This window comes from Pygocentrus nattereri, chromosome 22 (assembly GCF_015220715.1).
Source record: "Pygocentrus nattereri isolate fPygNat1 chromosome 22, fPygNat1.pri, whole genome shotgun sequence".
Classification (NCBI taxonomy): domain Eukaryota; kingdom Metazoa; phylum Chordata; class Actinopteri; order Characiformes; family Serrasalmidae; genus Pygocentrus; species Pygocentrus nattereri.
Window position 1 is genome coordinate 1,157,797 of NC_051232.1, and position 27,831 is coordinate 1,185,627.

Sequence of the window (27,831 nt, forward strand, 5' to 3'; positions counted from 1 at the left end):
GCAGTAGCTTGAAAGTTTCTTAGGATCCCTTACTTCATAGCGACACGCGTTTGGCATGTTTATCAGGTACAGCCTACATAATGGTGTATAGTCTTGGCCATACACTTAGTGATTTATTATAGTCCGCCATTTTCTAAGGAGCGGGCAAAGCAGAGTTAAGTTTGGTTGGCAGAGCCATGTCAAAAAAACTCAAAAGGACGAGCCAGCCAGGAGTCGAACCTAGAATCTTCTGATCCGTAGTCAGACGCGTTATCCATTGCGCCGCTGGCCCTCTCGCTTCACCTCTGCTAGAGGTGTTGGTCAACAGAACACCTAGTTTGCCTGAGACTGCAGAGCCAGCATCTAAGCTGGTCCCGCAAAAGCCCTGCTATGACACAAGAACTCTGAAGACTCAATGTAGGCTCCTGTCCGTTAGACGTTTTGGTCAAACAGCTTCCCCCGTCTGATAGTCAAAGCCGAACTGCCCAGGTGAAAACCAGGCATCCTAGCCGTTAGATCACATGGGACTTGCCCCCAAGCTTTCCAGTCAAGTTTCCAAAGAGGAAATTCCAAGAGGTATTTTGAGAAGCGCAGGCCAGAAGGTAGACAATGTTCCAAAGCCAGCATCAAAGCTCTACAGTCAAAAGGTTGCCGTGACCCGGATCCGAAACGGGGTTGCTGCGGCCACAACGCAGAGTACTAACCACTATACGATCACGGCTACCCACCACTCACATGACGCTTGCGATTGCATTCCTTCTCCATCTCTTTTGACATCCAGGCATTAGGGCCTCTGCTTGTCACATCTCAAATGCTCATACGTTGTGGAATGGCACTTTTGGATCATGAAGAAAGCTCCCTCTCACATTTTCCATTCTACAGTTGTAGGAGCAGCCGTGTTTGCCATATTTTAAGGGAATAAGTCATGTTTTTCTGACTACCAGAATCAACAAAGCAAAACACTTTATGAGATTGGTTTGCTTATTGCCCACAAATTACCCATTAGTGCCTGATGTATCAGTTTAAGTTGCATAGTTACTAGTGCACGACAATGCTCTACGAAGACACGATTGTTCCATTCCCCTAGTACCGTTAGCATCAGAGGGGTTAACCCTCCACGGCCCAGCAAACAAGACCCAAGCATGGCAAAAGGCCATGATGTGCTGTTGCCTATGGTGTTGTACGGGCGTTGGCTACCGGGCCCAGTTCCAGGCCCGCTGCACACGGCTAAACTGCTTGCTGCCACCGTTCACTCGACGAAGGCACCTGTGTATTCAGGAATGCAGCTACACCAAGATCAACAAATCCTACAAACAGAAAGCGCCCCATAGTCACAGTCGCATTGTAAGATCACAAAGGTAGCATGGTGGGAAGTGGTTCCCTTTTTGCATTGCTAGCTGTTGTGAGGAACTCAAAAGCTAGGTGCACTTAAAACATCAAGAAAGTTTCCATGTTCATACTGGAGGTGATATGACATATTTGAGGCCCAAACTTTGCTTGTGCGGCAGCGACCATTAAGAAGATGATGCCGTTGGCCAAACAGTGAGTGATTTTGAAAAGTTTCATTGCCCCGTGTGAGGATCGAACTCACGACCTTCAGATTATGAGACTGACGCGCTACCTACTGCGCTAACGAGGCATGGAAGCACATGAATGGTTTTGCACCGTAGCGGCATCCTCCTGACTCTGGCCGTTGGCAGCCAGCTGCTTTGCCCGATCAAGGCAGGAAACTACTAACCCCACCAGGACAGGGATACATGTAGGGTAAGCCAAAGAAGCACTTGTCAGGTAATACATGATGAATATAAAGGCAATCAATCAAACGTCTCTGAAGCACTCTGTCTCTTTTCATGAGCAGGTAAATCAGACATCACTTGCACATTTTCAGCATCAGAACCAAGCGTTGCAGGTTTACATGTCAGTTGCATGAATGGCTTTGATCTAGACCAGCTGTTCAGGTTTGTTCTCCCATACGCAGTAGCTTGAAAGTTTCTTAGGATCCCTTACTTCATAGCGACATGCGTTTGGCATGTTTATCAGGTACAGCCTACATAATGGTGTATAGTCTTGGCCATACACTTAGTGATTTATTATAGTCCGCCTGTTTCTAAGGAGCAGGCAAAGCAGAGTTAAGTTTGGTTGGCAGAGCCGTGTCAAAAAAACTCAAAAGGACGAGCCAGCCAGGAGTGGAACCTAGAATCTTCTGAGCTATAGTCAGACGCGTTATCCATTGCGCCGCTGGCCCTCTCGCTTCACCTCTGCTAGAGGTGTTGGTCAACAGAACACCTAGTTTGCCTGAGACTGCAGATCCAGCATCTAAGCTGGTCCCGCAAAAGCCCTGCTATGACACAAGAACTCTGAAGACACAATGTAGGCTCCTGTCCGTTAGACGTTTTGGTCAAACAGCTTCCCCCGTCTGATAGTCAAAGCCGAACTGCCCAGGTGAAAACCAGGCATCCTAGCCGTTAGATCACATGGGACTTGCCCCCAAGCTTTCCAGTCAAGCTTCCAAAGAGGAAATTCCAAGAGGTATTTTGAGAAGCGCAGGCCAGAAGGTAGACGATGTTCCAAAGCCAGCAATTTCCATTCTACAGTTGTAGGAGCAACCATGTTTGCCATATTTTAAGGGAATAAGTCATGTTTTTCTGACTACCAGAATCGACAAAGCAAAACACTTTATGAGATTGGTTTGCTTGTTGCCCACAAATTACCCATTAGTGCCTGATGTATCATTTTAAGTTGCATTGTTACTAGTGCACGACAATGCTCTACGAAGACACGATTGTTCCATTCCCCTAGTACCGTTAGCATCAGAGGGGTTAACCCTCCACGGCCCAGCAAACAAGACCCAAGCATGGCAAAAGGCCATGATGTGCTGTTGCCTATGGTGTTGTACGGGCGTTGGCTACCGGGCCCAGTTCCAGGCCCGTTGCACACGGCTAAACTGCTTGCTGCCACCGTTCACTCGACGAAGGCACCTGTGTATTCAGGAATGCAGCTACACCAAGATCAACAAATCCTACAAACAGAAAGCTCCCCATAGTCACAGTCGCATTGTAAGATCACAAAGGTAGCATGGTGGGAAGTGGTTCCCTTTTTGCATTGCTAGCTGTTGTGAGGAACTCAAAAGCTAGGTGCACTTAAAACATCAAGAAAGTTTCCATGTTCATACTGGAGGTGATATGACATATTTGAGGCCCAAACTTTGCTTGTGCGGCAGCGACCATTAAGAAGATGATGCCGTTGGCCAAACAGTGAGTGATTTTTAAAAAAAGTTTCATTGCCCCGTGTGAGGATCGAACTCACGACCTTCAGATTATGAGACTGACGTGCTACCTACTGCGCTAATGAGGCATGGAAGCACATGAATGGTTTTGCACCGTAGCGGCATCCTCCTGACTCTGGCCGCTGGCAGCCAGCTGCTTTGCCCGATCAAGGCAGGAAACTACTAACCCCACCAGGACAGGGATACATGTAGGGTAAGCCAAAGAAGCACTTGTCAGGTAATACATGAGGAATATGATGGCAATCAATCAAACGTCTCTGAAGCACTCTGTCTCTTTTCATGAGCAGGTAAATCAGACATCACTTGCACATTTTCAGCATCAGAACCAAGCGTTGCAGGTTTACATGTCAGTTGCATGTATGGCTTTGATCTAGACCAGCTGTTCAGGTTTGTTCTCCCATACGCAGTAGCTTGAAAGTTTCTTAGGATCCCTTACTTCATAGCGACACGCGTTTGGCATGTTTATCAGGTACAGCCTACATAATGGTGTATAGTCTTGGCCATACACTTAGTGATTTATTATAGTCCGCCTGTTTCTAAGGAGCGGGCAAAGCAGAGTTAAGTTTGGTTGGCAGAGCCATGTCAAAAAAACTCAAAAGGACGAGCCAGCCAGGAGTGGAACCTAGAATCTTCTGAGCCGTAGTCAGACGCGTTATCCATTGCGCCGCTGGCCCTCTCGCTTCACCTCTGCTAGAGGTGTTGGTCAACAGAACACCTAGTTTGCCTGAGACTGCAGAGCCAGCATCTAAGCTGGTCCAGCAAAAGCCCTGCTATGACACAAGAACTCTGAAGACACAATGTAGGCTCCTGTCCGTTAGACGTTTTGGTCAAACAGCTTCCCCCGTCTGATAGTCAAAGCCGAACTGCCCAGGTGAAAACCAGGCATCCTAGCCGTTAGATCACATGGGACTTGCCCCCAAGCTTTCCAGTCAAGTTTCCAAAGAGGAAATTCCAAGAGGTATTTTGAGAAGCGCAGGCCAGAAGGTAGACGATGTTCCAAAGCCAGCATCGAAGCTCTACAGTCAAAAGGTTGCCGTGACCCGGATTCGAACCGGGGTTGCTGCGGCCACAACGTAGAGTACTAACCACTATACGATCACGGCTACCCACCACTCACATGACGCTTGCGCTTGCATTCCTTCTCCATCTCTATTGACATCCAGGCATTAGGGCCTCTGCTTGTCACATCTCAAATGCTCATACGTTGTGGAATGGCCCTTTTGGATCATGATGAAAGCTCCCTCTCACATTTTCCATTCTACAGTTGTAGGAGCAGCCATGTTTGCCATATTTTAAGGGAATAAGTCATGTTTTTCTGACTACCAGAGTCAACAAAGCAAAACATTTTATGAGATTGGTTTGCTTATTGCCCACAAATTACCCATTAGTGCCTGATGAATCAGTTTAAGTTGCATTGTTACTAGTGCACGACAATGCTCTACGAAGACACGATTGTTCCATTCCCCTAGTACCGTTAGCATCAGAGGGCTTAACCCTCCACGGCCCAGCAAACAAGACCCAAGCATGGCAAAAGGCCATGATGTGCTGTTGCCTATGGTGTTGTACGGGCGTTGGCTACCGGGCCCAGTTCCAGGCCCGCTGCACACGGCTAAACTGCTTGCTGCCACCGTTCACTCGACGAAGGCACCTGTGTATTCAGGAATGCAGCTACACCAAGATCAACAAATCCTACAAACAGAAAGCTCCCCATAGTCACAGTCGCATTGTAAGATCACAAAGGTAGCATGGTGGGAAGTGGTTCCCTTTTTGCATTGCTAGCTGTTGTGAGGAACTCAAAAGCTAGGTGCACTTAAAACATCAAGAAAGTTTCCATGTTCATACTGGAGGTGATATGACATATTTGAGGCCCAAACTTTGCTTGTGCGGCAGCGACCATTAAGAAGATGATGCCGTTGGCCAAACAGTGAGTGATTTTGAAAAGTTTCATTGCCCCGTGTGAGGATCGAACTCACGACCTTCAGATTATGAGACTGACGCGCTACCTACTGCGCTAACGAGGCATGGAAGCACATGAATGGTTTTGCACCGTAGCGGCATCCTCCTGACTCTGGCCGTTGGCAGCCAGCTGCTTTGCCCGATCAAGGCAGGAAACTACTAACCCCACCAGGACAGGGATACATGTAGGGTAAGCCAAAGAAGCACTTGTCAGGTAATACATGAGGAATATGAAGGCAATCAATCAAACGTCTCTGAAGCACTCTGTCTCTTTTCATGAGCAGGTAAATCAGACATCACTTGCACATTTTCAGCATCAGAACCAAGCGTTGCAGGTTTACATGTCAGTTGCATGTATGGCTTTGATCTAGACCAGCTGTTCAGGTTTGTTCTCCCATACGCAGTAGCTTGAAAGTTTCTTAGGATCCCTTACTTCATAGCGACACGCGTTTGGCATGTTTATCAGGTACAGCCTACATAATGGTGTATAGTCTTGGCCATACACTTAGTGATTTATTATAGTCCGCCTGTTTCTAAGGAGCGGGCAAAGCAGAGTTAAGTTTGGTTGGCAGAGCCATGTCAAAAAAACTCAAAAGGACGAGCCAGCCAGGAGTGGAACCTAGAATCTTCTGATCCGTAGTCAGACGCGTTATCCGTTGCGCCACTGGCCCTCTCGCCTCACCTCTGCTAGAGGTGTTGGTCAACAGAACATCTAGTTTGCCTGAGACTGCAGAGCCAGCATCTAAGCTGGTCCCGCAAAAGCCCTGCTATGACACAAGAACTCTGAAGACACAATGTAGGCTCCTGTCCGTTAGACGTTTTGGTCAAACAGCTTCCCCCGTCTGATAGTCAAAGCCGAACTGCCCAGGTGAAAACCAGGCATCCTAGCCGTTAGATCACATGGGACTTGCCCCCAAGCTTTCCAGTCAAGTTTCTCCCAAGGCATCATTGTCAGTTTTTGTAAATGTAGTGAAAATTACACATATTTCACACAATGGCCATGGAATGAATGGGAGGATGCGATTTTTGACACATTCTTTATCCATTTATTGTCTGTTTAGAGGTGCTTCTCAAGCATGTAAAAAGTTACCTTGTTTGTTGTTTCTTGCTCTTTTCTTCAGTTCTTATACTGGAGCACAAAGCAAGTATCTCACGCCTAAGTTTTGCTGTTGCTTGAGGCAACAAGCCCAACATTCCATGTGTTGGCAAGCAGAGAAACCCCAGTGCCAGCCAGGAGTCCATCCAAGAATTCTGTGAATCAGTTCTAGACCTTTCCTGTATTATGCCAGAGGCCAACCCATACTCTTCCTCCAAGAGGCATTTTGAGAAGCACAGGCCAGAAGGTAGATGACGTTCCTGACCCAGATTCGAACCGGGGGTGCTGCAGCCACAACGCAGAGTACTAACCACTATATGATCATGGCTACCCACCACTCATTGGACGCCCCCTCTTGCATTCCTTCTCCATCTCTGTCGACATCCAGGCATTTGGGACTCTGCTTGTCACATCTCAAATGCTCATACATTGTGGAATGGTACTTTTGTATCATGCTGAAAGCTCCCTCTCACATTTTCCATTCTACAGTTGTATGAGCAGCCATGTTTGCCATATTTTAAGGGAATAAGTCATGTTTTTCTAACTACCAGAATCGACAAAGCAAAACACTTTATTAGGTTGATTTTCTGAATGCCCTCAAATTACCTATTAGTGCATGGTGTACCAGTTTAAGTTGCATTGTTACCAGTGCACTACAATGCTCTACGAAGACACAAATGTTCCATTGCCCTAGTACCATCAGCATCAGAGTGGTTAACCCTCCACCGCCCAGCAAGGAAGACCCAAGCATGGTAAAAATGTTTCTTGTTAAAACTTTTTGGCCGATCATAAATTCCCTTAATATTCACTCCAAGGTATCAAAAGTTCTTGGAAAATGCCTCCACATGATATATTTTGTCCAAAAAATTAAAATTCCATCATAAATTGTAGATTCGTTATTGCACAATATTTGGCAGAATGTGTGTTTTTTGTATGTTTAGTAATACCCATAAAATTCACTCCATGGCATCAAATTATCTATGAAAATGCAACCACATGATTGTTAAAAAATTGTTAGAAAATGCCTCCAAGCAATGTATTTTCTCCAAAAATAGTCCAAATCCATCCAAAAAAATATAAGTTCGATATTATGAGAAATTCACCAAAATACATAAGGCTACAGTGTGTTTGTTTTCTGACTGTTTAATAAAACATACGGCTATAGTCTTACCTTTGTGTGCGTTTTTTGACCATTCATAAATTCCATTAAAATTCACTCCATAGTATCAAATCTATTGGAAAATGCCTGCACACATTATGTATTTTGTCCAAGACATTCAAAATCCATTATGAATTGAACATTCCATATTGCACGACATTTGGCAAAATTCATAAGGCCTTACCTTCATGTGTGTATTTTTGACTGTTTATTAATACCCTTAAGATTTATTCCATGGCAAGCAAACATCTTGGAAAATGCCTCCACATGATGCATTTTTTTCCCAAAAAGTTCAAATTCCATTATTAAAAAAAAAGTTATATTCAATATTGTGGCACATTCACCAAAATACATAAGGCTATATATATATAGATAAGGCTTATCTTCATGGGTGTCTTTTGCTCCTAAAAGTCTTATCTATGTGTGTGTCTTTTGCCTCCCTTAAAATTCAGAACACAGCATTAAAATTTGTTGGTAAATGCCTCTAAGTAACATTTTGTCCAAAAAAATTCAAATTCCATAATAAAAAATATACGTTCGATGTTGCAGAAAATTCACCAAAATACATCAGGCTATAGTCTTCACTTTGTGTTCATTTTCTGACCATTCAAAAAATGCCTCCACATGATTTACAATGTAAAATGTACATTCAATATTGAGCCAAATTTGCTAATAAAACGTAATGCCTTGCCTTTGTGTGTGTTTTTTAACCCTTCATAAATTAACATAAAATTCTCTTCAAGGCATCAAAATCTGTTGGAAAACGCCTCCACATGATTTACTTTGTACAATATTTTGTATGTTCCAATGCAAAGTGTTCATTCTACGTAGTACCAAATTTTGTACCAAAAATGTAATGCTATTATAACAAATATATGTATATATAAATTATATACTACAACAATATAGTGTAGATATGAGTTGTACAAGGTTGTAGTAACAGGTGCGTTTGTAACTGATTAAATCTCTTACTGCAAGCAAGTAGTGTCCTAATTCTGGAAATGGATTGTTCCTAAAGTTTACACTAAATCACATGTACAGGCCAATCAGCAGAACTCCAGGATCGCTACTGAGCTCTGACAGTTACCCCAAAATGACTCTGCACTGAGGAACCAGAACTGGAAGTGCGTTGACTTCCTTTTAATACAAAAGAACAGGTAGGTATATAAAACAAAACAAAAACATATTTTCTACCTGGGTAGTAGTAATAATATTAACTATATTTAAACACTTAAACTTAAGTGTACCCTGTAGCAAATTATCAGTGTGTACTTAAAGTAATTTGGTAACAGTTCAGTATTTAGGTAATGGATCCAAAGTTTTTAATGACAATACACATGTTATGTATGTAAACCAGCCATTAGGGGTGTACTTTGTGTACTTCTGGTGCCAGTCCCAAGCCCGGATAAATGGTGAGGGTTGCGTCAGGAAGGGCATCTGGCGTAAAAGTTGTGCCAAAACTATCATGCGGATCACAAATATGATTGCCATACTGGATCGGTCGAGGCCCAGGTTAACAACGACTCCAGTGATGTTGACCAGCAGGGTGCCGGTGGAAATTGGACTACTGTAGGTCGAAGACCATCAAAGAGGAGAGGAGGAAGGCGGTTTAGAAGGCAGCGAAAGAGAAGGAAAGGCAGGAGTGTGGAGGTTAGAGTAGGAACTCTGAACATAGGGACAATGACTGGTAAAGGCAGAGAGCTTGCAGACATGATTGAGAGAAGGAAGGTAGATATTCTGTGTGTCCAGGAGAGCAGATGGAAAGGAAGCAAGGCCAGGAACATTGGAGGTGGATTCAAACTGTTGTATCATGATGTAGAGAGGAACAGATATGGAGTAGGGATAATCCTAAAGGAACAGCTTGGGAAAAGTGTTCTGGATGTAAAGAGAGTGTCAGACAGGATTATGAACCTGAAGTTGGAGGTTGATGGTATAATTTTGAATGTGGTCAGTTCATAATCATCACAGGTTGGTTGTCAGTTATATCCTTAGCAGGAGATGCCACCTAAAGGAGATTGGAGATTGTAAAGTGGTGCCAGGGGAAAGTGTAGCAAGGCAGGATAGGGTGGTTGTCTGTAGAATGAGGTTAGAAACAAAGAAGAGGAAGAGAGTGAAGACAGAGCCAAAGATTAGATGGTGGAAGCTGAAGGAGGAGGATGGTTGCAGGCAGTTCAGGGAAAAATTGTGTAGCCTTTTTTTTTCTACCTTTTATAGCTCTAGGAGTTAGAGAATTGTAACATGCTTTGAAATGTTCATTATGTATACTTGTATCAATGTGTACTTGGTGTTTGTTTTCTTTTCTGAAAAGTTATTGAGTTTAATGAAAGTTTGCTTTAATGGAAACTTTTCTTTTACTGTTCTGAGTTCAGTTCCGGGGACGTGGGCGGGGCTGAAGGAGTTCGTGGGGAAGAACAGTGGGGTGTCTGGTCGGTGAGCGAGAGAGAGACGCGGGAGCTGGGAGCAAGAATTTCGCGAGCATTTTCGTGTGAAAATTCTCTAAGTGGGGAGAGTGAAAGAGCTGATGCAGTGCAGGTCGGGGTGACAAACAAAACTGAAGCGTGTCCTCCGCTAATTAGCGAAATAGCACCGTGTCGTTTGTCGGAGCAACTCGGCCAAGGGACGGAGAGACTGCTGGAACCGACGGACGCTGAACCAGTGCTGTGGACGGGACGGGACGGGACGTGCCGACATCCTCCTGTTTGGAACCTAGGGTCTCGCTTGTAAATGTTTTTGGGTTTTTTCAGCCATTGGAAAGCTCCATGGCGATGCTCAAGCTGCCGGCTGACCTGTGAGTGACCTCTTACCGTTTGTTTTTTTCTCTTTGCGCTCCAACGTGCGCCAACTGAGGGTAGCTCCCTCATAAACTGTGAACATTTGGGGTTTTTTTGTTCTTACTCCACACGGAACACCAAATAAGTGTACTGTAAAATCACTGTTTAACCTGTGGTTAAACCAAGCCCAATTTCCCTAATTATTTTCCTTGATTTTTAGTTAGTAGTATGAGAAGCATAATTACTACTTCTATAATTAAATCAGAACCAAAAGACAGATTGTGTTGCCTGTGACTTGGGGGTTTATGGTTTTAGTGTATATTTTCATGTGTGTATTCATTTTTTTGGATGGTCGTAGGTGCAGGTTCAATATAAGCGTGCATGGGAGATTCAAGTAGCTTTGATTAGCTGCATTTCTGAGCCTGTAGGCAAAAATCACCTTAGCAAACCAGCCAATTATAGTTTAGTATTTGTAGGACCCACCTTGTACCTCCCATGCTACTTCAGGTCAAAACGTTAAGCACCTTTAGGCCCTTGTTGTTCAATCAAGTACCAGGTGGGGGCGCTACAATTGCAACAGGCCCTTGGGGGCAGTGAGGAGCTACCTGAGGACTGGAAAACTACAGCTAAGGTGGTGAGAGAAACTGGCAAGAATGTGTTGGGTGTTTCGTCTGGTCAGAGGAAAGAAGACAAGTAAAGTTGGTGGTGGAATGAGGAAGTCCAGGAGAGTATTCAGAAGAAGAAGGCAGCTAAGAAAAAGTGGGATAACCAGAGAGATGAAGGAAGTAGGCAGGAGTACTGTGAGGCTAGTCGCATAGCAAAAGAATGGTGGTAAAGGCAAAGGCTCAGGCCTATGATGAGCTGTATGAGAAGCTGGACAGTAAAGAAGGAGTAAAATACTTGTATCGGCTTGTAACAGAGAGATAGAGCTGGAAAGGATGTACAGCAGGTTAGGCTGATAAAGGATAGAGAGGGAAATGTACTAGTGAGTGAACAGAGAGTGATGATTAGATGGAAGGAGTACTTTGAAGAACTAATGAATGAGGAAAATGAGAGAGAGAGAGGAGGACAACGAGGGGAGAGATAGTGGATCAGGAAGTGCAGAGAATTAGTAAGGTGGAAGTGAGGGCAGCTTTAAAAAGGATGAAGAATGGAAAGGCAGTTGGTCCAGATGACATACCTGTGGAGGTATGGAGATGTTTAGGAGAGAAGGCAGTGGACTTTTTAACTAGGTTGTAGAGTGAGAGGATGCCTGATGAGTGGAGAAGCAGTGTATTGGTCCCCGTTTTTAAGAACAAGGCATGTGCAGAACTGCAGTAAGTACAGAGGTATAAAGTTGATGAGCCACACCATGAAGGTATGGGAAAGAGTTGTTGAAGCAAGGCTAAGGCAAGAGGTTCAGATCAGTGAGCAGCAGTTTGGTTTCATGCCCAGAAAGAGTAGCACAGATGCATTTTTTGCATTGAGAGTGTTGGTAGAGAAGTACAGAGAAGGTCAGAAGGAGCTACATTGTGTCTTTGTGGATCTAGAGAAGGCATATGATAGGGTGCCAAGACAGGAACTGTGGTACTGTATGAGGAAGTCAGGTGTAGTGGAAAAGTATGTTAGGGTGGTGCAGGACCTGTATGAGGATAGTGAGACAGTGGTGAGGTGTGCAGTTGGAGTGACAAATGGTTTCAAGGTGAAGGTAGGGTTACATCAGGGATCAGCTTTGAGCCACTTCTTGTTTGCAATGGTGATGGACAGGTTGACAGATGAGGTCAGGCAGAAGGCTCCATGGACCATGATGTTTGCAGATGACATTGTAATCTGTGGTGAGAGTAGAGAGCAGGTGGAAGAGAATCTGGAGAGGTGGAGGTTTGCACTGGAGAGGAGAGGAATGAAGGTCAGTAGAGATAAAACGGAATACATGTGTGTGAATGAGAGGGAGGCAGGTGGAAAGGTGAAGATGCAAGGAGTAGAGGTCGTAAAGGTGGATGACTTCAAATATCTTGGGTCAACCATCCAGAGCAATGGACAGTGCAAAAAAGAGGTGAGGAAGAGGTTGCAGGCAGGATGGAGTGGGTGGAGACGGATGTCAGGGCTGATGTGTGACAGAAGGATAGCAGCAAGAGTGAAAGGGAAGGTTTACAAGACAGTAGTACGTCCTGCTATGATGTATGGTTTGGAGACTGTGGCTCTGTCTAAAAGACAGGAGGCTGCGCTGGAGGTGGCGGAGATGAAGATGCTGAGATTTTCTTTGGGAGTGACAAGGATGGACAAGATTAGAAATGAGCAGATCAGAGGGACAGTGGAGGTGGAGCAGTTTGGAGATAAAGCCAGAGGGGCCAGGTTGAGATGGTTTGGACATGTGTTGAGGAGGAATAGTGGATATATTGGGCAAAGAATGTTGGAGATGGAGCTGCCGGGTAGAAGGAGAAGAGGTAGACCTCAGAGAAGGTTTATGGATGTAGTGAAGGTGGACATGGAGATGGTTGGTGTAAAAGTAGAGGAGGCAATGGATAGGGCAAGATGGAGGCAGATGATCCGCTGTGGTGACCCCTAAAGAGAGCAGCCGAAAGAAGAAGAAGACACAGGTTATGTATGTACAGGTATTAATCAATGTCTTTGTATCCCACAGGATATGGAACCCTTTGAAAAGTCCGGTCCGTGGAGAGTGCAAATTGTTCCTCCTAACAGTTTAATACGTTACAATTTAAGCGATGTCCATGAGAATGACCCTCTAGATTAGAATTTGGCAAGCTCACCATCAAAGCAAAGTTGAATCCACCAAGATTATCAGGACCAAAAAAAATGACCTATAATAAGAGCATAATTAACCCAATAAGTTCATTATAATAAAAATAAACAATGACTTTAACTAACATAGTTTACAAATAACTCCACATAGGTACAGTATATACAGTAGTCAATGAGTAACTGCAATAACAATTATATTTCCAACTTTCATGTAGGAAAAAATAAGAAAAGTTATTCAGCATAAAAAGGGTTCATTTCTGCAGCGCGAGGCGCTTTAGCTCACTCGCAGCCACCCACATAAGGCCCACCACTCATACACGGCATAAACTTTTATGAACCTTCCAAACTTGAAAAATATATCCATTAAAACTCACTCTTAGTTCACAGTGACAGTATTTAACTTGTAAAATGACATGTAAACATTTCTATTACCGCAATTTCAACTCATGTGCATAAAAAACTAAATTAGCTTTAGCTTAGCTGCTACACCATTTAACTTACTGATGCACAAGTTTCAGTGCAGCAAATAACTTCTCGTTCTTCATTGAAAAAACTTTCCCCATATATCTGCTCAGCAATAAGTTATTAAAGACAATTTCATAGTGTTTTATCATGTAGTTCTAACTTTTATTTTTTTCTCTCTCTTTTTACTGCAGGAGAACCTTCTGTCTTGGCTGGACACAGAAAAAAAAAACATGAAACCCATGCCCAAGGAAAACTATACGCCCACATCTCTCCAACCAGCCACCCTATTGGCCGGCTGGATGCTGTCTCATCCAATGGAAAAATTACTAAATAAATAAGTCTCCTTTTCGTATTCATGTGCTCATTTATTGTGTACTATTCACTATTCTCAGTCTACTTAGCTAAGTTTTAGTTTAGCTGCCATAACATTTAGCAATATTATGATATTCTGGTTCTATAACCTGGGTTACACTAGTCTTACCTCCATGTGCATTTTTTTTACTGTTCATAAATTCCCTTAAAATTCATACCAAGGTATGAAAAATTGTTGGATAATGCCTCTAAATAATTTGTACAAAAACATTCAAATTCTGTCATAAAAAAATTTGATATTGCCGCAAATTTGCCAAAGTATGTAAAGCTATACACTTACCCTCATGTGGGTTTTTTGCCTATTCATATATTCCGTTAAAATTCACTGCAAGGAATCAAAATGTGTTGGAAAACACCTTCACATGATTTACTTTGTACAATAATTTGTATATTCTTTTATAAAATGTCCATTCAAAGTAGTTACAAATTTTGCAAAAAAGTCTTAAACTTTTGCGAGAAAGTCTTACCTTTGCGTGCATTTTTTGACCATAATTTCCCTTAAAATTCAGGCCACTGCATTAAAATTTATTGGAATATGCCTCCACACTTTGTATTTTGTCCAAAAAATTCAAAACCATTACAATTTGAACATTAAATATTGCACCAAATTTGGTTAAAAAAAATGTAAGGCTATAGTCTTGTCTTTATGTGCGTTTTTTGGCCCATACATAAATTCCCTTATAATTTCACACCACAGCACTAAAAAATGTTGGAAGTTGCCTCCAAGTAATGTATTTTGTCCAAGAAAGTCAAATTCCATCTTAAAAAAATATGAATTTTACGTTCATGTGCGTTTTTTTGACCATAAACTCTCTCAGAATTCATTCTAAAGTATCATTTTTTGGAACATGCCCCCATGTGATGTATTTTGTCTAAAAAATTCAAATTCCATTATAAATTGTGTATTCAACATAGCACCAAATTTGAAGAAAAAAACATAAAGATATAGTCTTACCTTTATGTGTGTTTTTTGCCCATAGATAATTTCATTTACAATTCACACCAAGGCATTAAGAATTGTTGAAAAATGCCAGTAAGTAATGTATTTAGTCCAAAAATAATTCAATTTCCATCATAAAAAATGTAAGTTTGATATTGCACAAAATTTGGCAAAATACATAAGTCTCACCTTGTAAGTCATACCTTACCTTACCTTTCTTGGGAAATGTCATCCAATACATCCACTTGAGGTATTTTGTCCCACAAATTCAAATTCCAATTCCATCATAATATGTACATTCTGTATTGAGCCAAATTGGGCAAAATATGTAATGCTGTAGTCTTACCGTCATGTTTTTTGACTGTTCATAATTCATACCTCCACATGATGAATTTTGTCCCAAATATCCAATTTTGATAAATAAATTGTATGGCATATATGTTATGGCACCAAATTTGCAAAATACGTAAGGCAACAATCTTATCTTCATGTGCGTTTTTTAGCCTTTCATAAATCCCTTAAAATTCACACGAAGGCATCAAATTTTGTTGGAAAATTATCCAAATTATGTATTTTATCCAAAATAATCAACTTCCTTCATAAATTGTACATTTGACATTGCACCAAATTTGCCAAAATACATAAGGCTATAGCCATACCTTCGTGTTAGTTTTTTGACCATTCAAAAATTATCTTAAAATTCACTCCAAGGCATCAAAACATTTTGGAAAATGCCTGCACATGATTTCCTTTGTACAGTATTTTGTATATTCCTTTGTAAAATGTATATTCAATATTGAGCCACGTTTGCCAAAATATGTAAAGCTATAGTGTTTCCTTTTTCTGTGCATTTTTTACCCATTCACATTTTCCCTTAAAATTCACTCCAAGCCATCAAAATTTGTTGGAAAATGCTTCCACGTGATTTACTTTATATAATATTTTAAATATTTCTATGTCAAATGTACATTCAATTTGGTGCAAAATTTGCATTTTTTACCTTTAATAGTTTTCCTTAAAATTCACTCTAGGTTATCAAAAGTTTTTGGCAAATGACTTCACATTATGTATGTTTTACAATATTATGCAAATACAATATTATTGCACCAATTTTGCCAAAATATTTAAGACTATACTCTTGCCTTTGTGTGCATTTTCTGACCATTCACAACTTCCCTTAAACAAAATATTTTTCATAAAAGGGACATTCGATATTGTGCCAAATTTCCAAAAATACATAAGGCTATAAACCTAACCTTCATAACCCTATCCTTCATGTGCTACATCTACAGAACTACTGAAATCATTTTCTAAAATTAATAAGTGTAGCAAATATGGATGGAAAGAGTCCATTATAAAAAATTAGATCATTCATTGCCCTAAAACACTACTTATAGTATCACAGTAATGCAATTAAAAAAAAAAAATACAGTGTTCAGTGTTTAATTATAATGTCAACAAAATTGAAGCCATTATCTCTCTCAATGAAATGAACACCTCTTTTTATTATTAGTATTAATATCAAGGCAAAAATCTTGGAAAATCCTTAAAATCATATAAACATGAAATTGTTAAAGTACGTGCTAAAATACAAAATTCTATGGTTGCCCAAAATGTGTCATTACATGGAAGAATTATAGACTTTGCAATGTGAATTTTATCACAATACCCCCATTTTCTGAGACAATGTGTGACAGCAACTGTGGTCTTTGTGTGCCTCTTTTTAAAGACAGTGTTATTCAATGTTCAATTAAATCTAATTTGCCAGAACCAAATGAGAGATTATCTGCTGTATGAACTTCTCCGTAAAAATAAATTATAATGAATTCTTAAATCAACACAAAGTCACAGAAACACAGAAAAGAAACAAATTCGGCTTAAAGGAATTTAAACCAGAGCTTTATTATTTAAAACTCCTTGAATTAACTGTATAGCTGTAGTTTATAATGATCTCTACACACTTTCACATCATATTTAAATTAACTACATTGTATCTTGAAACATTTAAGATAAAATTCAATAGAAGAGTGTGATGTGAGGGGTGTTCAGCACCAGTCCTGAAGGGTTTTAGTCCAGCACTTTTTGACTACTTTCTTGATATAAAAGAATTCAGATCAGCAATAGATGAGTTTCCAAAATGTGATGGACTCCACCCAGCAAGAGTGGAGCTAAGCCCGCTAGTTTAAAAGAGATTTTCATAAAATTAAATAACAGCATGCCCTGATATTTCTGTACTGACACAGACATATTCACAGACAATATGTATGATAAAATGCGCAGGATAAAAAGTTCCAAGGGTTGCACTGCAGTTAAGGTGATTTGATGTTTATTTTGTGGATGTGAAATTTCACACCTTTCTCATCTGATTTTACACTGCTAATTACAAGGGGAACACTTCTGTGTTTATTTTTTTTTCCCAACAAATAAATTATATGTACTGAGGAAAAAAATGTGAATACATTTAAGAAAATTTGTTCTTGTTAACTATAAAGTCTCTCATAATTCTTTATTCTGATTATTTGCTTGATCATTTGGTTGTTTGGTTAATAATCTGTTTACATATTTTCATGACATTTTATTTGTTTGCTCTTTTAATAGTAAATTGTAAGACATTAAATAGTATGCATCAGATGTTATGTAATATTTGGAAATTACATATACACATAATAACTTCAGTAAACTTAGTGTAACTTTTGGCCGACCTTGCACTCAATAACTGCAACTTACATAGACTGTACTGCTGATATCAGAACTCTACTGTTTACATCTGTTTCTTGCAACATGCACTTTATGAACTGCTGCTCTCCATATTTGCACATATGCACATGTAACATTTACTTTTCTTTCAACTTTGCATATAATTACTTTTTACTATTATTTTACTGTTGTTTTCAGTGTCATTTATATTTTCTATTTTTCTATTTTTTTATTCTAAGATTATTTTAAGATGATATTTGGTGAATGGAGGAACAGCAAAGTAAGAATTTCATTGTACAATGTAACTGCCTGTTTCTGTTGTGCATGTGACAAAAGTCTTGAAAAAAATATTTACAAAGTGACAAATTAATAATAACAATGAAGAAGCAAACAATAGTCAAACGATGTCCATTCCTTATTAATATATAGGCATGTAACACTCATAGTACTCCTGCATGGGCAGTGAAGCTTGCTTGGTATAAAACTCCATGTTTTCAGACAGAGGAGGGTCTGCTGATTTCATTTCACTGTGGGTTTATGTTGACACAATCTGCTTTTTAGACACTAGACAGTAAAAACTCCATGTCCATCCTTCATCAATGTTAATGCAATAGGCTATAACGTATTTCAGATTCCTAGAATGAAAGACACTTACATGTGAAGTAATGCTTGTTTAATAATATTTTAGAGTAAATTATTAATTATATGAACTGAAACGTATTGCGCGCTGGAAACTTTTATTGTGAAAAATATCCTCCCGGTTGTGGTCTGTTGTTGCTGTGTTCCCACAGCGTGTTGTGTTTGGGGGAAGCTCTGAAGCGGAGACTCAGTCTGAGGTTAAAGAGCTGTAAGTGCTGCTTTAAGCTGCTTTCAGTCCTTATATGTCAGCGTAACTGACTGATGAGTGTTTTTAAATGTCTGTTAGAGCCTCACTGATGGAGGTGCTGCTCGTCCTGCAGGGGTTTAGTCTCAGTAACATAAGTTAGATTTATTGCTCCATTTCTGATTTAATTACTATATATGCACACACATTTTGTTGTTCAGACTTCAGTGATCAGTCTGGCCAAGTTGTGTACATAGACTGAAACATTTGCTGCTGAATTAAACGATTACACGCTACAGTAATTGGTCTGTTATTATTGTTAGACTACGTATCTCAGTGCACCTAGGAAGTTAGTTTCCCTGTAGTCTTCCTGTTATGGTACCAATGTGACTCGTCTTTACTGTAGCTTGTATTCATATTATACCACCTTCAGACCTGAGAATACAGGGGGAACATCTTTAACCAGAGCCTGCGAAACGTGGTTTCCCTTGTGTATTACAGCCGGAGTTGGAAGTAGTAGGTAGTAGTTGAAAATGGAGCCAAAGCTAGCTTTAGCAAGAAAGTGTTTGAGCATTAAAACATCTGCTGACATCACATTTAAAACGTGTTTAATTACAAGTCATTTTACAAACAGCGTGATAAACCGCTTACCACGGTGAATCGGATGAAATAACACTACAAACACAAAATGAATTAAGCCCCGCAGATCAGTGGCAACTGAAGGCATCATGACTTCGACATGTGCAGTGAGGTAGGAACTGGGGGACTGAATTTACCGCAACACCGGAATGCAGTAACGCACATCTGCGTATCTGTTGGTCCGGATTCGTCAATTCAGATCGTCATTTCCACGCCAAATCCGCCAATATTACACATTAGCATTTCATTCTCTAAAGCCTATAACTTCCAACTTTGAGCTCTCAGATAATGAAACCAGGTTCAAATGGTCCAGACTGATTAGTGAAAGTGTTCTTCACTTCAGCAGTTGATTCCCCCCCCCCCAGCTCTGGAATAATCTTCCTGCTAATGTTCGGGAATCAGACACAGCCTCAGTTTTTAAGTCTAGGCTAAAAACTTACTTGTATAGTGGAGCCTTTAGTGATTCGTCTTCCCTGTCAGGTCTAGACCTGCTGGAATCTCTGCTACTCTACTATATTGTAGTCTATGGTCAGTCACTCTTTACAGAACTGACTCTCTTTTCTTCTTTCCTTTCTCTGCCGAGCTGATCAGTTGCCCATCCTGTGCGTCTGATGCTGTTGCTTCTTCTGCCTCGGTTGGATGCCGCTGCTCGCCAGCCTTCAGGACCAACTTGACCACCCCTGAGCTTCTGCTTTATACTGCTGTGCAATCCTCACCCTCAGATCTTTTCTTTTCCCACTTTACTATAAAACCTCATACTAATAATGTTTGCTATCCGCTGTCGACCATAGGAGGACGGGTTCCCCTTCTGAGTCTTGGTTCCTCTCAAGGTTTCTTCCTCTTTTAGGGAGTTTTTCCCTGCCGCCGTCGCTCTTGGGGGCTCGGACCCAGATTTTTCTTTATTTCTTTTCTTTTCCTTTTCTCTCTGTAATACTGATTGTCCTGTAAAGCTGTTTGTGACAACACCTGTTGTAAAAAGCGCTATATAAATAAATATTGATTGATTGATATTGATTTTCAATACAAATGTCAACAAAATTAATGAAACTGTGTTTGATTAAGCAGAGCGCCATTGGTGATGAATTTCATAAACAGATCTGGGTGTGTTTACAGCTCCGTCTCCTCAGGAATTAGACCATCAACTCATTTTAACTTTAGTAAGCGTGACAGCTTTGGCTTACTCTGTCATACAGTGGCTTCTATATGTTAATAACTCATTATTTTTATGAAATGAAATCAATAATCCTTATATATATATTTAACTGTAGAACATGTGCAAAGCATTTAGTTTGAGGGTGTTATGTTATTGGTTTTTCCACATCGGATGGAAGTTATTTTTTCTTCACACTTTCTGCCTTTTCTCGATTTGGATAAGACTGATTTTGTTTTATGGCTATAAGTTTTTATGTTTTCTTTTTTTTTTACAGAAATGATTGATGTTCATTTCAAGTCTTCTCCTGCTCTTTCCTGCTCAGCTTAAATGTGTTTCCATAAACACGTCAGAAGATTCCACCAAGAGGAAAGTTAAGCAGTTGATAATGGTGATTATATAAGAATATGGCATCCAGAAGACATACTGGGACTGAGCAAACGTCATCTGGTAGCCCCCACATGAACACATCTCACAGACAAATGCAGAAGCACAGCAAGGAGAGAAATCACTACTGCTTGGAATGTGGACAGAGTTTTGCTGCAAAGAGTGCTCTCAAAATACACCAGCGCATCCACACAGGAGAGAAACCGTATCACTGCTCAGAGTGTGGGAAGAGTTTTGCTGCACAGAGTGCTCTCCAAAACCACCAGCGCATTCACACAGGGGAGAAGCCGTATCACTGCTCAGAGTGTGAGAAGAGTTATACTACACAGAGTGCTCTCAAAATCCACCAGCGCATCCACACAGGAGAGAAACCATATCACTGCTCAGAGTGTGGGAAGAGTTTTGCTCAACAGGGCAATCTCCAAAACCACCAGCGCATTCACACAGGAGAGAAGCCGTATCACTGCTCAGAGTGTGGGAAGAGTTTTACTGAACAGAGTAATCTCCAAAAGCACCAGCGCACTCATAGAGAAGTAAAACCATATTATTGCTCAGAGTGTGGGAAGAGTTTTACTGTACAGAGTAAACTCAAAAAACACCAGCGCATCCACACAGGAGAGAAACCGTATCACTGCTCAGAGTGTGGGAAAAGTTTTACTGTACAGTGGCATCTCCAAGACCACCAGCGCATTCATACAGGAGAGAAACCGTATCACTGCTCAGAGTGTGAGAAGAGTTATACTACACGGGGTGCTCTCAAAATCCACCAGCGCATTCACACAGGAGAGAAGCCGTATCACTGCTCAGAGTGTGGACAGAGTTTTAATGACAAGAGGACTCTCCAAAGTCACCAGAGCATTCACACAGGAGAGAAACTGTATCACTGCTCAGAGTGTCTGAAGAGTTTCAGGTATTTAAAGACTGTAAAGGAACACAAGTGCACTAAGAGCTGTGGTAGAAATCAGAAGTAAGCTTTACATATTCCAGGTGTGAAAGTCTACAGGAAACTGTGATTGTGGACCAGATTTCAGTCTTGTTTTTTGGGGAAAACCACCACTTTTGTTTTTACACTGTTTCTAAAGGAGAAGTATAAAATGGAAAAATTTCCTCTACTGACCACCAAGTCAAACCTAAGGCTCATACACCCAACGAGACGGTGTGGTACTGCGTATTCGCCCCAGAACGTCCACACTGCTCATGCTGTTGATACATATCTAGAGATAGCAGATCCAAGCTCGTACAGTGTTTATGATACAATGGTGGATGTTTTGACAAACATTTGCCACAGTGCTTGGCTCATTATCATTCTTGCTCTTTACTCTTAATAAGAGTTAAAACATAGGAGGCTGGGAAGTACCATGATTATTACAGCCCCATTTCTACAAAGTTGGGACAAAATATAAATAAAAACAAAATGCAATTATGTGCAAATTTATTTAATTAAAATACTATAAAGACAATATATGAGATGTTGAAACTGAAATGTTATTGTTTATTAAAAAACATACAAAAGCATGTAGTTGTTAATTAGCAACAGGTCACCAACATCATTGTCTATAAAAAGAGCATCCCAGAGAGGCCGACAGTATGTTCTATAGACAGACACAATTATAAACGCATCTATGAATGATATATACATGTTTGTATACACGTAATACTATACATACAATATGTAATGTTACAAACTTTTAGAGTAAGCAGTTGTGTGTTGTATTCTATGTACAGTGAACAATCTGTTGTATGGAAATGAGTCTGTTGTATGGAAAAGATGAAGGGTGTTCATCACTCTTCTCTTTCACTCCTAGTCAGACTCTGCTCAGCTGCATTCTGAATCAGCTGAAGCCGTTTGTCATTTGGAAATAAAGGCGTGGATGAATTTCTCCTGGTCTGGTTTATTCAGAAAATCTCTGATTTTGGTATATTCTTAAGGTGATAAAAAAAATTATTTAGTAACTGCTTTGACACGATTGACCAGAGTCCATTAGTAGACCAAGGTTACGCATTAGTCCTTTAGATTTTAGGGCTCTTGAATCCAGGTATGCAGCTAGACTTTGACTCTCATTGTTATTCCGTAATAAAATAATCTCTTTATTCAGCTACAGAAAGTTGTGCTCCTTTTAGGTAGTGATGTGCTCAAGGCACTTACAAAGTGAGTCAATGCAACCATACTTGTGCGGAGAGAGGGCCGAGTTGATCTGAGTAACATCTGCATAGCTATGGCAAGATATTCCATAGTCTTGTAGTATTTGTTCAAAAGGCACCATGTATAAATTAAATGTGAGTGGCTCAAGAACTGAAGCCTAGGGGACACAACAGGTCCCTTGAACTGCTGTCTCAGAAACATTATTTCCACAAAGTATTCCTTTCCTTGAAAGTATAAACTACACATTTCAATGAAAACAGTAATGATCTGACAAAGCAACCTCTTTAACATTGGCTGATATGTTGAGATCCTTTGAAATAACCACATCCACAATGTAATCTTGACAGTGTTTGTTCCCAGTCACATGCTGAGAAAGTCCATAAGAGCATAAGATAGCACAGAGTGCCTTGGCATCACCAGCAATAACAAAACGATCAAAATCAGTGGAAATAAAAGGTAATGTATATGTAAATTGATGAAAAAAATTAGCATTGTGGTAGTATTCATTTTTTTGTGCCCCTTTCAGACCCACAGCGATATACTTAAAGGACGTGAAATCACTCAATAATAGCTGATTGCTTTAGAAAGAATCCTAAAGAAGAGCAGCTACACCTTCAGCTTTAGTGACAGACATTTATAAACCTAAAGATTGGTGGAGCCGATTCGAAGAATATGGTTTCATGGTTTCAGCACTACACTTAGGCAACCACACTTCTGTTAAAAGCATAAAATCAAGCACATGAGCTGTAATAAAATCATTAATGAAATAGGACTTGTTTGTCAGAGATCTTATATTAAGAATTGCTAACTTAATAACCTGTGCACTTTGTTCTAGAAGCTGTGATGCAAATTTTACATAATGCAGATTGGATAAATTTACATTGTCGGACATGTACTCCCTGTTCTTTCTGTTTCAGAGTACTAAGCACTGGAATGGTAGAAATTTCTGGAACACAGGATCCGATCATGTTTTGAAAACATGTATTGCTGACATCATGGTAGCAGCATGGGCCCAAAAAATATCACTTTTTTTTTTGTGGATTACTTGAAAATGATGTGATATCTTCCCTTTCAGCAGAGGAGGGTATCTTAAGCTGTCTGGTGGTTGAGGAGTTGTCTTTCTGGTGTTTTTTTAGGTGGTGCAGGTTGAAATGGGTTGAAAAGTCGGTGGAGATGGAGGAAGGTGTGGACTGTTTGTGTGGTTTTGGTGTCTCCAGCCACTGATATGGTTGATCATCATCGCAGCTCCATCCAGGCATTCACAGTTGGGGGAGGATGTGGAATTATGACAGAGTTGAATCTAGTAGGAGTGGATAAGTTGCTCATGGAAAAAATGAGGTTCTCTGCCACAGATTTATCTTCACCCTTGTTTATATGCAGTTCTTGCTTCAAAAAAACTCTTTTCCCAAAAGACAGGTTGAAGTTGTCAATAAATTTTAGTCTGCTTGTCCTGCAGCTTTTATGTAACCAGTTGTTTCATCTAAACTAAAGTAAATTTGAGAATATTTTGCTTCTCTCTGCAGGCAGGGGTCCACTGATAAATGACTGCACATTGAGCTTCCTGAGTGTGTTGAAGAGATAAAGTCACTTTTTATTGTTTCTCCAGTGAGGAGGCTGAGTCTGGGGACATGGGAATAGGCTTGTCCATTACTGAGGCCGAAGTCGCTAAGGTAGTTAAGAAGCTCCTTGGTGGCAAGGCTCCAGGGGTGGATGAGATCCGCCCTGAGTTCCTCAAGGCTCTGGATGTTGTGGGGCTGTCTTGGCTGACACGCCTTTTCAACATTGCGTGGACATCTCCGCCGCTGTTTGCAGATGATGTGGTCCTATTTGGGACATCAGGCCGCGAACTTCAGCTTTCGCTGGATCGGTTTGCAGCCGAGTGTGAAGCGGCTGGGATGAGAATCAGTACCTCTAAATCCGAGACCATGGTTCTCAGGCGGAAAAGGGTGGAGAGCCCTCTCTGGGTCGGGGATAGGCTCTTGCCTCAAGTGGAGGAGTTCAAGTATCTCGGGGTCTTGTTCACGAGTGATGGTACAAGGGAGCGGGAGATTGACAGGCGGATTGGTGCTGGGTCAGCAGTGATGCGGGCTCTTTACCGGTCTGTTGTGGTAAAGAAAGAGCTGAGCCATAAGGCAAGGCTCTCGATTTACCGGTCGATCTACGTTCCCACCCTCACCTATGGTCATGAGCTTTGGGTAATGACGGAAAGAATAAGATCGTGAATACAAGCGGCCGAAATGAGTTTCCTCCGCAGGGTGTCTGGACTCTCCCTTAGAGATAGGGTGAGAAGTTCAGTCATCCGGGAGGGACTCAGAGTAGAGCCGCTGCTTCTTCACGTTGAGAGGAGCCAGCTGAGGTGGTTCGGGCATCTGGTTAGGATGCCTCCTGGACGCCTCCCTCGGGAGGTGTCACAGGCGAGTCCACCTGGGAGGAGACCCCGGGGAAGACCCAGGACACGCTGGCGCGACTATATCGCCCAGCTGGCCTGGGAGCGCCTCGGAATCCCCCTTGGAGAGCTGGTGGAAGGGGCTGGGGAAAGGGAGGTCTGGGCTTCATTGCTTAGGATGCTGCCCCCGCGACCCGAACCCCGGAGAAGCGGAAGATAATGGATAGATGGATGGATGGACTCCTGCTTCCTTGTGTCATTCTTGCCTGTATGAACAATCACCTACTTTACTGTTGTGAGTTCAGCCAGTAATGTTTGGCCCACACTGAACTATGAATGTGGTTTTTTTTTTGGTTTTTTTTTACACAATACAGTCATCTCCAAAAAGCAAACTTGGTGGTGGAATGAGGAAGTCCAGGAGAGTATTCAGAAGAAGAACAAATAAATTATATGTACTGAGGAAAAAAATGTGAATACATTTAAGAAAATTTGTTCTTGTTAACTATAAAGTCTCTCATAATTCTTTATTCTGGTTATTTGCTTGATCATTTGGTTGTTTGTTTATTAATCTGTTTACATATTTTCATGACATTTTATTTGTTTGCTTTTTTAGTAGTAAATTGTAAGACATTAAACAGTATGCATCAGATGTTATGTAATATTTGGAAATTACATAAACACATAATAACTTCAGTAAACTTAGTGTAACTTTTGGCCGACCTTGCACTCAATAACTGCAACTTACATAGACTGTACTGCTGATATCAGAACTCTACTGTTTACATCTGTTTCTTGCAACATGCACTTTATGAACTGCTGCTCTCCATATTTGCACATATGCACATGTAACATTTACTTTTCTTTCAACTTTGCATATAATTACTTTTTACTATTATTTTACTGTTGTTTTCAGTGTCATTTATATTTTCTATTTTTCTATTTTTTTATTCTAAGATTATTTTAAGATGATATTTGGTGAATGGAGGAACAGCAAAGTAAGAATTTCATTGTACAATGTAACTGCCTGTTTCTGTTGTGCATGTGACAAAAGTCTTGAAAAAAATATTTACAAAGTGACAAATTAATAATAACAATGAAGAAGCAAACAATAGTCAAACGATGTCCATTCCTTATTAATATATAGGCATGTAACACTCATAGTACTCCTGCATGGGCAGTGAAGCTTGCTTGGTATAAAACTCCATGTTTTCAGACAGAGGAGGGTCTGCTGATTTCATTTCACTGTGGGTTTATGTTGACACAATCTGCTTTTTAGACACTAGACAGTAAAAACTCCATGTCCATCCTTCATCAATGTTAATGCAATAGGCTATAACATATTTCAGATTCCTAGAATGAAAGACACTTACATGTGAAGTAATGCTTGTTTAATAATATTTTAGAGTAAATTATTAATTATATGAACTGAAACGTATTGAGCACTGGAAACTTTTATTGTGAAAAATATCCTCCCGGTTGTGGTCTGTTGTTGCTGTGTTCCCACAGCGTGTTGTGTTTGGGGGAAGCTCTGAAGCGGAGACTCAGTCTGAGGTTAAAGAGCTGTAAGTGCTGCTTTAAGCTGCTTTCAGTCCTTATATGTCAGCGTAACTGACTGATGAGTGTTTTTAAATGTCTGTTAGAGCCTCACTGATGGAGGTGCTGCTCGTCCTGCAGGGGTTTAGTCTCAGTAACATAAGTTAGATTTATTGCTCCATTTCTGATTTAATTACTATATATGCAGACACATTTTGTTGTTCAGACTTCAGTGATCAGTCTGGCCAAGTTGTGTACATAGACTGAAACATTTGCTGCTGAATTAAACGATTACACGCTACAGTAATTGGTCTGTTATTATTGTTAGACTACGTATCTCAGTGCACCTAGGAAGTTAGTTTCCCTGTAGTCTTCCTGTTATGGTACCAATGTGACTCGTCTTTACAGTAGCTTGTATTCATATTATACCACCTTCAGACCTGAGAATACAGGGGGAACATCTTTAACCAGAGCCTGCGAAACGTGGTTTCCCTTGTGTATTACAGCCGGAGTTGAAGTAGTAGGTAGTAGTTGAAAATGGAGCCAAAGCTAGCTTTAGCAAGAAAGTGTTTGAGCATTAAAACATCTGCTGACATCACATTTAAAACGTGTTTAATTACAAGTCATTTTACAAACAGCGTGATAAACCGCTTACCACGGTGAATCGGATGAAATAACACTACAAACACAAAATGAATTAAGCCCCGCAGATCAGTGGCAACTGAAGGCATCATGACTTCGACATGTGCAGTGAGGGAGGAACTGGGGGACTGAATTTACCGCAACACCGGAATGCAGTAACGCACATCTGCATATCTGTTGGTCCGGATTCGTGAATTCAGATCGCCATTTCCACGCCAAATCCGCCAATATTACACATCAGCATTTCATTCTCTAAAGCCTATAACTTCCAACTTTGAGCTGTCAGATGAATGAAACCAGGTTCAAATGGTCCAGACTGATTAGTGAAAGTGTTCTTCACTTCAGCAGTTGATTCCCCCCCCCCCCCCCCCCCCCCCCAGCTCTGGAATAATCTTCCTGCTAATGTTCGGGAATCAGACACAGCCTCAGTTTTTAAGTCTAGGCTAAAAACTTACTTGTATATTGGAGCCTTTAGTGATTCGTCTTCCCTGTCAGGTCTAGACCTGCTGGAGTCTCTGCTGCTCTACTATATTGTAGTCTATGGTGAGCCACTCTTTACAGAACTGACTCTGTTTTCTTCTTTCCTTTCTCTGCTGAGCTGATCAGCTGCCCATCCTGTGCGTCTGATGCTGTTGCTTCTGCCTCGATTGGATGCCGCTGCTCGCCAG

At 40.9% G+C, this 27,831-nt stretch overlaps 1 protein-coding gene, 1 long non-coding RNA gene and 4 other non-coding genes across 6 annotated transcripts in view; 2 read left to right on the top strand and 4 right to left on the bottom strand.

The window, feature by feature from the left end:
• Positions 1–198: 198 nt before the first annotated feature.
• trnar-acg lies at positions 199–271 on the bottom strand. Its single transcript has one exon. It is a non-coding gene; the product is annotated as a tRNA-Arg (tRNA).
• Positions 272–1,545: 1,274 nt separating this feature from the next.
• trnam-cau lies at positions 1,546–1,618 on the bottom strand. The gene has a single exon. It is a non-coding gene; the product is annotated as a tRNA-Met (tRNA).
• A 1,642-nt stretch (positions 1,619–3,260) lies between these two features.
• Positions 3,261–3,333, bottom strand: trnam-cau. The gene has a single exon. It is a non-coding gene; the product is annotated as a tRNA-Met (tRNA).
• Positions 3,334–5,213: 1,880 nt separating this feature from the next.
• trnam-cau lies at positions 5,214–5,286 on the bottom strand. The gene has a single exon. It is a non-coding gene; the product is annotated as a tRNA-Met (tRNA).
• A 4,601-nt stretch (positions 5,287–9,887) lies between these two features.
• LOC108415835 lies at positions 9,888–13,805 on the top strand. The gene is made up of 2 exons (XR_001857080.1): positions 9,888–10,264; positions 13,643–13,805. It is a non-coding gene; the product is annotated as an uncharacterized LOC108415835 (long non-coding RNA).
• Positions 13,806–19,820: 6,015 nt separating this feature from the next.
• Positions 19,821–27,831, top strand: part of LOC108415836 (gastrula zinc finger protein XlCGF7.1-like) — a 36,866-nt gene continuing 28,855 nt past the window's right edge. The window contains exons 1-3 of the mRNA XM_037532872.1: positions 19,821–20,079; positions 20,350–20,863; positions 20,957–21,155. Coding sequence (XP_037388769.1) covers positions 20,480–20,863; positions 20,957–21,155 — 583 coding nt within the window. The 5' untranslated portion in view covers positions 19,821–20,079; positions 20,350–20,479. The remainder of the gene's footprint in view (positions 20,080–20,349; positions 20,864–20,956; positions 21,156–27,831) is intronic.